This window comes from Zophobas morio, unplaced genomic scaffold (assembly GCF_036711695.1).
Source record: "Zophobas morio isolate AGI-343-1 ecotype UQ-CSIRO unplaced genomic scaffold, CSIRO_AGI_Zmor_V1 ptg000040l, whole genome shotgun sequence".
Taxonomy (NCBI): Eukaryota; Metazoa; Arthropoda; class Insecta; order Coleoptera; family Tenebrionidae; genus Zophobas; species Zophobas morio.
This window is the reverse complement of record NW_026972145.1, coordinates 1129630-1143703: the sequence shown is the minus strand read 5'-3', so window position 1 is coordinate 1143703 and position 14074 is coordinate 1129630. Positions and strand designations below refer to the sequence as shown.

The 14074-nt window shown below is 27.1% G+C and overlaps 1 protein-coding gene across 6 annotated transcripts in view; it reads right to left on the bottom strand.

Moving 5' to 3' along the window:
* The window catches only part of LOC135140472 (synaptotagmin-7), a 905289-nt gene that overhangs the window by 215826 nt on the left and 675389 nt on the right, over window positions 1-14074 (bottom strand). Inside the window, exon 1 of one of the 6 annotated variants that reach the window (XM_064071040.1) lies at window positions 1227-1321. The exons of the other annotated variants lie outside the window; for them this stretch is intronic. Coding sequence (XP_063927110.1) covers window positions 1227-1276 — 50 coding nt within the window. The 5' untranslated portion in view covers window positions 1277-1321. Of the gene's footprint in view, window positions 1-1226; window positions 1322-14074 lie in introns of those variants that run through there. 6 annotated transcript variants of the gene reach the window in all.

The following is a 14074-nucleotide window of genomic DNA, read 5'->3' as shown; positions in this document are numbered from 1 at the left end:
AATATGAAAAAATTCTGAGTTTTCAAATTTCAAGGTTTAAAATGAAAAATGGTATTAAATAAAATCCTATTTTTTAATTCGTACAATAAGAATTCCTAAAACTTGGGTCACTATTTCTAATTATTTCAACACTAAATTCTTAAACTTTTTAAATTTAATATATTACATTTTCAGGTGTAAATTCCAAAATTTAGACTAACTGAACTCGAACCCAAATTTTTGAAATTTGAAATTCACGATTTTCACTTTCACCCCGAATTTCTTAAATTCTCACATATCCAATTTGAAAAAATATATCAACGAATTCCAAAATTCTAGAAACACGTAAATAGAAAACCTGAATTTTGAGATTTTGTCAAGGCAATATTTTAACTATTCTGGAATTCGGGTATGGATTTTACAATTTTCAACCCGAAAGTTAAGTACAACTCTGATTATTTGGAATTCGCAGTACGGAGTTACCGCAACCAGAATTTTTGAATTTCGAAATATGAAAAAATTCCGAATTTTCAAATTTCAAGGCTTGGGTCACTATTTCTAATTATTTCAACACTAAATTCTTAAACTTTGTAAATTTAATATATTACGTTTTCAGGTGTAAATTCCAAAATTTAAACTATCTGAATCCGAACCCAATATTTTTGGAATCTGAAATTCACGATGTTCACTTTCACCCTGAATTCTCACATATCCAATTTAAAAAAATATATCAACGAAATTCCAAAATTCTAGAAACACGTAGCCGGAATTTTTGAATTTCCAAATTTGAAAAGATTAAAACGGGGAAATTTTTTATCCGAAAATAGTAAACTTGACATTTTTTTGTCAAAACGTAAAAAAACAGCCCCCATCTAACCTTTGTTTACCAACCCTACAACACAACTCAAAGTTCACCACAACCGTTCCCGAATAATTCTGGAACAAAATCAATATGGAAGGGTTATTGTGATGAATTATTGCCCATTGATACCTGACCCTATCCCCATAACTCAAACAAACATATACACAGTGTAACAATAAATCCCACACAACCCCCCAAACCCTCTCCATCATCCCCGACCCAATTACGCCCCCCACCCCCTCCTCCCCAAATATTGCCTCTTACGTTCCTCATCGCGCAATAATAAAATTTCCTCCAGAATTACCCTCCGACATGGGAAATCATCCCCGACTCGTAAAAGAAAAACTGTCAAGAGCGCAAAAAGCCCGTCAAAGCGGGGAATTACCTGAGTATCTGTTCGCAGTTGTGCACCACACCGGTCATGAAATAGTACATCTTCGAAAACAGGCGTACCAACCGCGCGCCGAAAAGCTGCACATTCCCCGAAAATCCGGATGAACAACTGATGTGGCGTCCTCTTGGTGCGTCTTGGGATGCGAGGACGCGCGTCGCGACGCCGCCGTCGCCGCACGGAATTTCCGAACGCGCTCAATTAAGCGGTTATGGTAGGCGGCGCGCTTAGATTAATGAAAAACGCGCGCTTGATTGATGGCGGGCCGCCGACACGTGTGTACATACGTGCACGGGGGGCGGCCAAGTCGTGCCGCCACTTGGCGGCGGTTATCGATTCGATGAGATGCAATTAGGTGAATAGTGCGCACTGATCAATAGGGCGAAAATGGAGCGGTGCATAGTTTCGAAAAGGTTTGGGGGGGTGAGATTATCGCGATGCGTTCGGGGGCGGAATGGAGCTGTTCAACAGGGTTGTATTGAAAGGCTGCCAACTGTGAGGCTAGACGGGCTATAAATGTCCGGGATGTATGATAATTTGATAATTTATTAGGGGATTTGGTTACTGGGTTGCAGGACTGCTAAAAATAGGAACGGAAATAAAAAAAATAGGTCGGATTACGGAAAAAAACGGGGGATTCAAATGATCAACAATTTCTTGGCTTGATCTTGGCTGCTAAGATCAATGCTAACAACAATTTTATTAGGCCACACCTTAATAAAATAATAACACTAAAACATCAGTGGTCAATCGCTCCGATATGCCAGATCAGAGTAGTCGAGTACACCACCCTATAATTTTCTTTCACAAAACCCTAAACTATCCATCGTAAATAATACACGAATTAAAGTCATAAATAGCCCTTGACCTTTCCCACCTATCTCGCAATCGCCACAAACACCCACGTTACTACCCCCAAAAAAGCAAACACATCCGCGTAATCCGCTTAATGACTCTTTTTCGGCAGGATTTTCCCGGCCATAAATCGTCCCGATTCCGGCCCTGCATCGCGTAATTATAACGCGTACTAAACCCCCTTAAATAATGGACGTTGCTCATTCCTAATGTACACGCAAAGGGGATAATTTCAACTTGTCAATTAAAGGGGTTGCTGCAGAGAAACGGCCCTCTTGATGCTACCACAAGATTGATTTTCTTACGTGGTGTGTTACCGGAACGCAGGTGTTTAAAACCGGAGGACTGACAAAATAAATAACGGAAGAATAAATTTAAAGGGAAATTGTTTTTTCTACTGTAATGAACCTTGTAATGGTGTGATTTTACTTTTTTCTCCCTATCTTTTTTCCATTTGTTGATGTTTTGATTGCTCGATTTTTTAAATTTTCAATTTTTTGAATTTTTAAATTTTAGATTTTCGCTTTTTGATGTTTCGAGTTCTCAATCTTTCAATTTTTTGCCTTCTCGTTTTTAGATTTTCCGGTTTTTCAATCTTTCAGAATTAATTTTTGAGTTTTTCACTTTTTCGGTTTATAGGTATAGTCCAAATTTTTCAATTTTGAATTAGCCCATTTTTCGATTTTTAGCCACTTCCATTTCTCAATTTTTCGATTTTTCGACTTCTCGATTTTTAGTCTTTGGGTTTTGTCGATTATTCAATTTTACAATGTTTAAGTTTTGGGATTCCTCAACATATATTTCTATTTTTGAATTTTTAGATCTTTCGACTATGTTTTTTTTTATTTTTTATTACTCGATTTTTCAAAGTATTGCGACTTTTTAAATCTTACATTTTTGAGTTTTTTGACTTTTCGATTTGTTGATGTCCTGAATCCTCGATTTTTAAATTTTCAATTTTCGAAATTTTAAATGTTAGATTTTCCACTTTTTTGTTGTATCGATTTTTTGCTTTCTCGTTTTTCGATTTTTCAATTTTCGATTTATCGGATTTTTTAAGTTTAAATTTTTCAAATTTGAATTTTCCTATTTTTCGATCTTTAGCTATTTCGATATCTTAATTTTTCGAATTTTCGATTTCTCGATCATTTGATGTTTCGATTCGTGTTTTTTCAAATTTTCGATTTCCATTTCTCGATTTCTTAGTTTTTTTATTATTCGTTTTTTCGATTACCCGAGTGTCCAATTTTATAAAGTTTTGTTTTTTTAGTTTCGATTTCCTTAATTTTTCGATTTGGATTATATTTGTTCCTTGAAATTTACGGCATAGAACTCTTCGAGTTTTAATTTTTAACTTTTCTATTTTTCAAGTTTTCAATTAGCAATTTTTCGTTTCCGTTTATTTTCTTAAATTTTTTTACAAATATTCGATTTTTTGGTGTTTAGAATTTATATTTTTGAATTTTTTCTTTCTCCAATTTTTCCATTTGGAAATTTTTCAACTTTTCGATTTCGATTTCACGATTTCTCAGATTTTCGATAATTTATCTTTTCGATTTTTCAATTTTCCAATTTTCCAACATTTTGGGATTTATGTATTCAAATTTTTCAGTTTTCAATTTTCAACTTTGGGCGTTTCTGAATTTTTTGATTTTTCGATTTCTCAATTAATCGATTTTTTAACTTTTCGACTTTTCGATTTTTCGTCTTTGGAATTTCTCGATTATTCAATTTTTCAATGTCTAACTTTTGGGATTTTTCAATACGTATTTCGATTTTTGAATTTTTAAATTTTTCGACTTTGTGTTTTTTTATTTTTTGTTACTCGAATTTTCAAAGTATTGCGACTTTTTAAATCTCACATTTTTGAGTTTTTTGACTTTTCGATTTGTTGATGGTTGGATTCCTCGATTTTTTAAATTCTCAATTTTTCGAAATTTTAAATTTTATATTTTTGACTTTTTTGTTTTATCGATTTCCCAATCTTTCGATTTTTTGGTTTCTCGTGTTTCGATATCTCAATTTTTCGATTTCCATTTCCAGATTTCTCAGTTTTTTGATTATTATTGAAGTTTCCAGTTTTATAAAGTTTTGTTTTTTCAATTTCGATTTCCTTACTTTTTCGATTCAGATTATTTTTGTTCCTTCAAATTTATGACATAGAACTCTTCGAGTTTTCATTTTTAACTTTTCTATTTTTCAATTTTTCATTTTGCAATTTTTCGTTGCCGTTTATTTTCTTTATTTTTTGCAAATATTCGATTTTTTAATGATTAGAACTTATATTTTTGAATTTTTCCTTTCTCCAATTTTTCGATTTGGAAATTGAAATCGAAAAAACAAAACTTTATAAAATCGAAAATTCTAAAAATTGTAAGAATAAAGAAAATGAATAACCGAAACGAAAAATTGCAGATCGAAAATCACAGACGAAAAATTAAAGAATCAGTGAACTGAAAGATCAAAGAACGAAAGTTTGAAGAATTAAACCAAAGAAAAACGAAAAATTCCCATCTAAAATCGAGAAAATTTAAAAATTGAGAAAAATAAAAATAAAAAATTGTAGTACCGAAAAAGTGAAAAACTGCAAATCGAACAGCTGAGGAAACGAAAATTTGAAAAATTCGAAATTGCAGGAATTGAAAATTGAAAAAATTAAAGTTGCAAAAACCAATTATGAAATCGAAATAATATTAAAAAATGGAAAAATTGAAAAAATTAAATGTAATGAAAAAATTAAATATTGTAATATCAAAAAATTCTAAAAAAATTTTTCAATTTTGAATTTTCCCATTTTTCGATTTTTAGCTACTTTCATTTCTCAATTTTTCGATTTTTCGACTTCTCGATCTGTTGATTTTCGATTTAGCGATTTTTCAATTTTTCGATTTCGATTTCCCGATTTCTCAGTTCTTCGATAATTCATCTTTTCGATTTTTCGATATTCAAATTTTTCAGCGCCTCCGTTTTGGGTTTTATGTATTTAAATTTTTCGATTTTTCAATTTTTAACTTTTGGCGTTTCTAAATTTTTGGATTTTTCGATTTCTCAATTAATCGATTTTGTAATTTTTCGAGTTTTCGATTTTTCATCTTTGGGATTTCTCGAATTCTCAATTTTTCAATGTCTAAGTTTTGGAATTTTTCAATATATATTTCGATTTTTAAATTTTTAGATTTTTCGACTTTGTTTTTTTTTATTTTATATTACTCGATTTTTCAAAATATTGCCACTTTTTAAATCTTACATTTTTAGTTTTTTGACTTTTCGATTTGTTGATGTTTTGATTCCTCGGTTTTTTAAATTTTCAATTTTTTCAAATTTTAAATTTTAAATTTGGATTTTTTTGTTGTATCGATTTCCCAATCTTTCGATTTTTTGCTTCCTCGTTTTTCGATTTTTCAATTTTCAATTTTTTTTGTTTCGATTTCGTGTTTTTTTAATTTTTCGATTTCCATTTCTGGATTCTCAGTTTTTTGATTATTCGTCTCTTCGATTATTCGAGTTTCCAATTTTATAAAGTTTTGTTTCTCCAATTTCGATTTCCTTAATTTTTCGATTTGGATTTTTTTTGTTCCTTCAAATTTACGACATAGAACTCTTCGAGTGTTCATTTTTAACTTTTCTATTTTTCAATTTTTTGTCTCCGTTTATTTTCTTTATTTTTTACAAATATTCGATTTTTTTGTGTTTAGAATTTATATTTTTGAATTTTTCCTTTCTCCAATTTTTCGATTTGGAAATTTTTCAATTTTTAATGTTAAAATTGAAAAAATTGAAATCGAAAAAACAAAACTTTATAAAATCGAAAATTCTAAAAATTGTAAGAATAAAGAAAATGAATAACCGAAACGAAAAACTGCAGATCTAAAATCGGAGACGAAAAATTACAGAATCGGTGAACTGAAACATCAAAGAACGAAAGTTTGAAGAATTAAACCAAAGAAAAACGAAAAATTCCGATATAAAAAATCGAGAAAAATTAAAAATTGAGCAAAATAAAAATAAAAAATTCTAGTACCCAAAAAGTGAAAAACTGCAAATCGAACAGCAGAAGAAACGAAAAATTGAAAAATTCGCAATTGCAGAAATTGAAAATTGAAAAAATTAAAGTTGCAAAAACAAAAAATTATGAAACCGAATCATTAAAAAATGGAAAAATTGAAAAAAATAAACGTAATGAAAAAACGAAATATTGTGGTATCAAAATATTTAAAAAAAATTGTTCAATTTTGAATTTTCCCATTTTTCGATTTTTAGCCACTTCCAACTCTCAATCTTTCGATTTTTCGACTTCTCGATCTTTTGATGTTTCGATTTTGCGATTTTCCAATTTTTTAACGTCGCCGTTTTGGGATTTATGTATTTAAATTTTTCGATTTTTCAATTTTCAACTTTTGGCGTTTCTAAATTTTCGATTTTTCGATTTCTCAATTATTCGATTTTTTTAATTTTTGGAATTTTTGGATTTTTCCTCATTGGGATTTCTCGATTTCTCAATTTTTCAATATCCAAGTTTTGGGATTTTTCAATATATATTTCGATTTTTAAATTTTTTAATTTTTCGACTTTGTTTTTTTATTTTTTTTTACTCGATTTTGCGACTTTTTAAATCTTACATTTTTCAGTTTTTTGACTTTTCGGTTTGTTGATGTTTCAATTCCTTAGCTGTTTCCATATCTCAATTTTTCGATTTTTCGACTTCTCGACTTATCGATTTTTTAATGACTAGATTTCGTGTTTTTTTAATTTTTCGATCTCCATTTCAGGATTTCTCAGTTTTTTGATTATTCGTCTTTTCGATTATTCGAGTTTCCAATTTTATAAAGTTTTGTTTTTTCCAATTCGGTTTCCTTAATTTTTCGATTTGGATTTTTTTTGTTCCTTCAAATTTACGACATAGAACTCTTCGAGTTTTCATTTTTAACTTTTCTATTTTTCAATTTTTTGTTTCCGTTTATTTTCTTTATTTTTTACAAATATTCGATTTTTTAGTGTTTAGAATTTATATTTTTGAATTTTTCCTTTCTCCAATTTTTCGATTTGGAAATTTTTCAATTTTTAATGTTAAAATTGAAAAAATTGAAATCGAAAAAACAAAACTTTATAAAATCGAAAACTCTAAAAATTGTAAGAATAAAGAAAATGAATAACCGAAACGAAAAATTGCAGATCGAAAATCAGAGACGAAAAATTACAGAATCGGTGAACTGAAACATCAAAGAACGAAAGTTTGAAGAATTAAACCAAAGAAAAACGAAAAATTCCGATATAAAAAATCGAGAAAAATTAAAAATTGAGCAAAATAAAAATAAAAAATTCTAGTACCCAAAAAGTGAAAAACTGCAAATCGAACAGCAGAAGAAACGAAAAATTGAAAAATTCGCAATTGCAGAAATTGAAAATTGAAAAAATTAAAGTTGCAAAAACAAAAAATTATGAAACCGAATCATTAAAAAATGGAAAAATTGAAAAAAATAAACGTAATGAAAAAACGAAATATTGTGGTATCAAAATATTTAAAAAAAATTGTTCAATTTTGAATTTTCCCATTTTTCGATTTTTAGCCACTTCCAACTCTCAATCTTTCGATTTTTCGACTTCTCGATCTTTTGATGTTTCGATTTTGCGATTTTCCAATTTTTTAACGTCGCCGTTTTCGGATTTATGTATTTAAATTTTTCGATTTTTCAATTTTCAACTTTTGGCGTTTCTAAATTTTTCGATTTTTCGATTTCTCAATTATTCGATTTTTTTAATTTTTAGAATTTTTGGATTTTTCCTCATTGGGATTTCTCGATTTCTCAATTTTTCAATATACAAGTTTTGGAATTTTCAATATGTATTTGGATTTTTAAATTTTTAAGTTTTTCGACTTTGTTTTTTTAATTTTTTTTACTCGATTTTGCGACTTTTTAAATCTTACATTTTTCAGTTTTTTGACTTTTTGTTTTGCTGATGTTTCAATTCCTTAGCTGTTTCCATATCTCAATTTTTCGATTTTTCCACTTCTCGACTTATCGATTTTTTGATGACTCGATTTCGTGTTTTTTTAATTTTTCGATCTCCATTTCTGGATTTCTCAGTTTTTTGATTATTCGTCTTTTCGATTATTCGAGTTTCCAATTTTATAAAGTTTTGTTTTTTCAATTTCGATTTCATTAATTTTTCGACTTGGATTTTTTTTGTTCCTTCAAATTTACGACATAGAACTCTTCGAGTTTTCATTTTTAACTTTTCTATTTTTAAATTTTTTGTCTCCGTTTATTTTCTTTATTTTTTACAAATATTCGATTTTTTAGAATTTACATGTTTTAATTGTTCCTTTCTCCAATTTTTCGATTTGGAAATTTTTCAATTTTTAATTTTAAAATTGAAAAAATTGAAATTGAAAAAACAAAACTTTATAAAATCGAAAACTCTAAAAATTGTAAGAATAAAGAAAATGAATAACCGAAACGAAAAATTGCAGATCGAAAATCAGAGACGAAAAATTACAGAATCGGTGAACTGAAACATCAAAGAACGAAAGTTTGAAGAATTAAACCAAAGAAAAACGAAAAATTCCGATATAAAAAATCGAGAAAAATTAAAAATTGAGCAAAATAAAAATAAAAAATTCTAGTACCCAAAAAGTGAAAAACTGCAAATCGAACAGCAGAAGAAACGAAAAATTGAAAAATTCGCAATTGCAGAAATTGAAAATTGAAAAAATTAAAGTTGCAAAAACAAAACATTATGAAACCGAATCATTAAAAAATGGGAAAATTGAAAAAAATAAACGTAATGAAAAAACGAAATATTGTGGTATCAAAAAATAAAAAAACAATTGTTCAATTTTGAATTTTCCCATTTTTCGATTTTTAGCCACTTCCAACCCTCAATCTTTCGATTTTTCGACTTCTCGATCTTTTGATGTTTCGATTTTTCGATTTTCCAATTTTTTAACGTCGCCGTTTTGGGATTTATGTATTTAAATTTTTCGATTTTTCAATTTTCAACTTTTGGCGTTTCTAAATTTTTCGATTTTTCGATTTCTCAATTAATCGATTTTTTTAATTTATCGACTTTTCGATTTTTCCTCATTGGGATTTCTCGATTTCTCAATTTTTCAATATCCAAGTTTTGGGATTTTTCAATATATATTTCGATTTTTAAATTTTTTAATTTTTCGACTTTGTTTTTTTATTTTTTTTTACTCGATTTTGCGACTTTTTAAATCTTACATTTTTCAGTTTTTTGACTTTTCGGTTTGTTGATGTTTCAATTCCTTAGCTGTTTCCATATCTCAATTTTTCGATTTTTCGACTTCTCGACTTATCGATTTTTTGATGACTAGATTTCGTGTTTTTTTAATTTTTCGATCTCCATTTCAGGATTTCTCAGTTTTTTGATTATTCGTCTTTTCGATTATTCGAGTTTCCAATTTTATAAAGTTTTGTTTTTTCCAATTCGGTTTCCTTAATTTTTCGATTTGGATTTTTTTTGTTCCTTCAAATTTACGACATAGAACTCTTCGAGTTTTCATTTTTAACTTTTCTATTTTTCAATTTTTTGTTTCCGTTTATTTTCTTTATTTTTTACAAATATTCGATTTTTTAGTGTTTAGAATTTATATTTTTGAATTTTTCCTTTCTCCAATTTTTCGATTTGGAAATTTTTCAATTTTTAATTTTAAAATTGAAAAAATTGAAATTGAAAAAACAAAACTTTATAAAATCGAAAACCCTAAAAATCGTAAGAATAAAGAAAATGAATAACCGAAACGAAAAGTTGCAGTTCGAAAATCAGAGACGAAAATTTAAAGAATCGGTGAATTGAAACATCAAAGAACGAAAGTTTGAAGAATTGAACCAAAGAAAAACGAAATATTGCCATATAAAATCTAAAAAAATTAAAAATTGAGAAAAATAAAAATAAAAAATTGTAGTAACGAAAAATTGAAAAACTGCAAATCAAACAACTGAGGAAACGAAAAATTGAAAAATTCGGAATTGCAGGAATTGAAAATTGAAAAAATTAAAGCTGCAAAAACCAAACATTATGAAATCGAAATAATATTAAAAAAATGGAAAAATTGAAAAAATTAAATGTAATGAAAAAATTAAATATTGTGATATCAAAAAATTCTAAAAAAGTTTTTCAATTTAGAATTTTTCCATTTTTCGATTTTTCGACTTCTCGGTCTTTTGATGTTTCGATTTAGCAATTTTTCAATTTTTCGATTTCGATTTCCCGATTTCTCAGTTCTTCGATAATTCATCTTTTCGATTTTTCGATTTTCAAATTTTTCAGCGCCCCGTTTTGGGTTTTGTGTATTTAAATTTTTCGATTTTTCAATTTTTAACTTTTGGTGTTTCTAAATTTTTGGATTTTTCGATTTCTCAATTAATCGATTTTCTAATTTTTCGACTTTTCGATTTTTCATCTTTGAGATTTCTGGAATTCTCAATTTTTCAATGTCTAAGTTTTGGGATTTTTCAATACGTATTTCGATTTTTAAATTTTTAGATTTTTCGAATTTGTTTTTTTTTTATTTTTCATTACTCGATTTTTCAAAATATTGCGACTTTTTAAATCTTACTTTTTTCAGTTTTTTGACTTTTCGATTTGTTGATGTTTTGATTCCTCGATTTTTTAAATTTCCAATTTTTCCAAATTTTAAATTTTAGATTTTTGGCTTTTTGTTGTATGGATTTCCCAGTCTTTCGATTTTTTGCTTTCTCGTTTTTCGATTTTTCAATTTTCAATTTTTTGTGTTTCGATTTCGTGTTTTTTTAATTTTTCGATTTCCATTTCTGGATTCTCAGTTTTTTGATTATTCGGCTTTTCGATTATTCGAGTTTCCAATTTTATAAAGTTTTGTTTTTTCAAATTCGATTTCCTTAATTTTTCGATTTGGATTTTTTTTGTTCCTTCAAATTTACGACATAGAACTCTTCGAGTTTTCATTTTTAACTTTTCTATTTTTCAATTTTTTGTTTCCGTTTATTTTCTTTATTTTTTACAAATATTCGATTTTTTTGTGTTTAGAATTTATATTTTTGAATTTTTCCTTTCTCCAATTTTTCGATTTGGAAATTTTTCAATTTTTAATGTTAAAATTGAAAAAATTGAAATCGAAAAAACAAAACTTTATAAAATCGAAAATTCTAAAAATTGTAAGAATAAAGAAAATGAATAACCGAAACGAAAAATTGCAGATCGAAAATCAGAGACGAAAAATTACAGAATCGGTGAACTGAAACATCAAAGAACGAAAGTTTGAAGAATTAAACCAAAGAAAAACGAAAAATTCCGATATAAAAAATCGAGAAAAATTAAAAATTGAGCAAAATAAAAATAAAAAATTCTAGTACCCAAAAAGTGAAAAACTGCAAATCGAACAGCAGAAGAAACGAAAAATTGAAAAATTCGCAATTGCAGAAATTGAAAATTGAAAAAATTAAAGTTGCAAAAACAAAAAATTATGAAACCGAATCATTAAAAAATGGAAAAATTGAAAAAAATAAACGTAATGAAAAAACGAAATATTGTGGTATCAAAATATTTAAAAAAAATTGTTCAATTTTGAATTTTCCCATTTTTCGATTTTTAGCCACTTCCAACTCTCAATCTTTCAATTTTTCGACTTCTCGATCTTTTGATGTTTCGATTTTGCGATTTTCCAATTTTTTAACGTCGCCGTTTTGGGATTTATGTATTTAAATTTTTCGATTTTTCAATTTTCAACTTTTGGCGTTTCTAAATTTTTCGATTTTTCGATTTCTCAATTATTCGATTTTTTTAATTTTTGGAATTTTTGGATTTTTCCTCATTGGGATTTCTCGATTTCTCAATTTTTCAATATCCAAGTTTTGGAATTTTCAATACGTATTTCGATTTTTAAATTTTTAAATTTTTCGACTTTGTTTTTTTATTTTTTTTACTCGATTTTGCGACTTTTTAAATCTTACATTTTTCAGTTTTTTGACTTTTTGTTTTGCTGATGTTTCAATTCCTTAGCTGTTTCCATATCTCAATTTTTCGATTTTTCCACTTCTCGACTTATCGATTTTTTGATGACTCGATTTCGTGTTTTTTTAATTTTTCGATCTCCATTTCTGGATTTCTCAGTTTTTTGATTATTCGTCTTTTCGATTATTCGAGTTTCCAATTTTATAAAGTTTTGTTTTTTCAATTTCGATTTCATTAATTTTTCGACTTGGATTTTTTTTGTTCCTTCAAATTTACGACATAGAACTCTTCGAGTTTTCATTTTTAACTTTTCTATTTTTAAATTTTTTGTCTCCGTTTATTTTCTTTATTTTTTACAAATATTCGATTTTTTTGTGTTTAGAATTTATATTTTTGAATTTTTCCTTTCTCCAATTTTTCGATTTGGAAATTTTTCAATTTTTAATGTTAAAATTGAAAAAATTGAAATCGAAAAAACAAAACTTTATAAAATCGAAAATTCTAAAAATTGTAAGAATAAAGAAAATGAATAACCGAAACGAAAAATTGCAGATCGAAAATCAGAGACGAAAAATTACAGAATCGGTGAACTGAAACATCAAAGGACGAAAGTTTGAAGAATTAAACCAAAGAAAAACGAAAAATTCCGATATAAAAAATCGAGAAAAATTAAAAATTGAGCAAAATAAAAATAAAAAATTCTAGTACCCAAAAAGTGAAAAACTGCAAATCGAACAGCAGAAGAAACGAAAAATTGAAAAATTCGCAATTGCAGAAATTGAAAATTGAAAAAATTAAATTTGCAAAAACAAAAATTATGAAACCGAATCATTAAAAAATGGAAAAATTGAAAAAAATAAACGTAATGAAAAAACGAAATATTGTGGTATCAAAATATTTAAAAAAAATTGTTCAATTTTGAATTTTCCCATTTTTCGATTTTTAGCCACTTCCAACTCTCAATCTTTCGATTTTTCGACTTCTCGATCTTTTGATGTTTCGATTTTGCGATTTTCCAATTTTTTAACGTCGCCGTTTTGGAATTTATGTATTTAAATTTTTCGATTTTTCAATTTTCAACTTTTGGCGTTTCTAAATTTTTCGATTTTTCGATTTCTCAATTATTCGATTTTTTTAATTTTTCGACTTTTCGATTTTTCCTCATTGGGATTTCTCGATTTCTCAATTTTTCAATATACAAGTTTTGGAATTTTCAATATGTATTTCGATTTTTAAATTTTTAAATTTTTCGACTTTGTTTTTATATTTTTTTTACTCGATTTTGCGACTTTTTAAATCTTACATTTTTCAGTTTTTTGACTTTTTGTTTTGCTGATGTTTCAATTCCTTAGCTGTTTTCATATCTCAATTTTTCGATTTTTCCACTTCTCGACTTATCGATTTTTTGATGACTCGATTTCGTGTTTTTTTAATTTTTCGATCTCCATTTCTGGATTTCTCAGTTTTTTGATTATTCGTCTTTTCGATTATTCGAGTTTCCAATTTTATAAAGTTTTGTTTTTTCAATTTCGATTTCCTTAATTTTTCGATTTGGATTTTTTTTGTTCCTTTAAATTTACGACATAGATCTCTTCGAGTTTTAATTTTTAACTCTTCTATTTTTCAATTTTTCATTTTGCAATTTTTCGTTTCCGTTTATTTTCTTTATTTTTTACAAATATTCGATTTTTTAGAATTTATATGTTTTAATTGTTCCTTTCTCCAATTTTTCGATTTGGAAATTTTTCAATTTTTAATTTTAAAATTGAAAAAATTGAAATTGAAAAAACAAAACTTTATAAAATCGAAAACTCTAAAAATTGTAAGAATAAAGAAAATGAATAACCGATAGGAAAAATTGCACATCGAAAATCACAGACGAAAAATTAAAGAATAGGTGAACTGAAACATCGAAGAAAGAAAGTTTGAAGAATTAAACAAAAAAAACCGAAAAATTCCCATATAAAATCGAGAAAAATTAAAAATTGAGAAACATAAAAATAAAAAATTGTAGTACCGAAAAAGTGAAA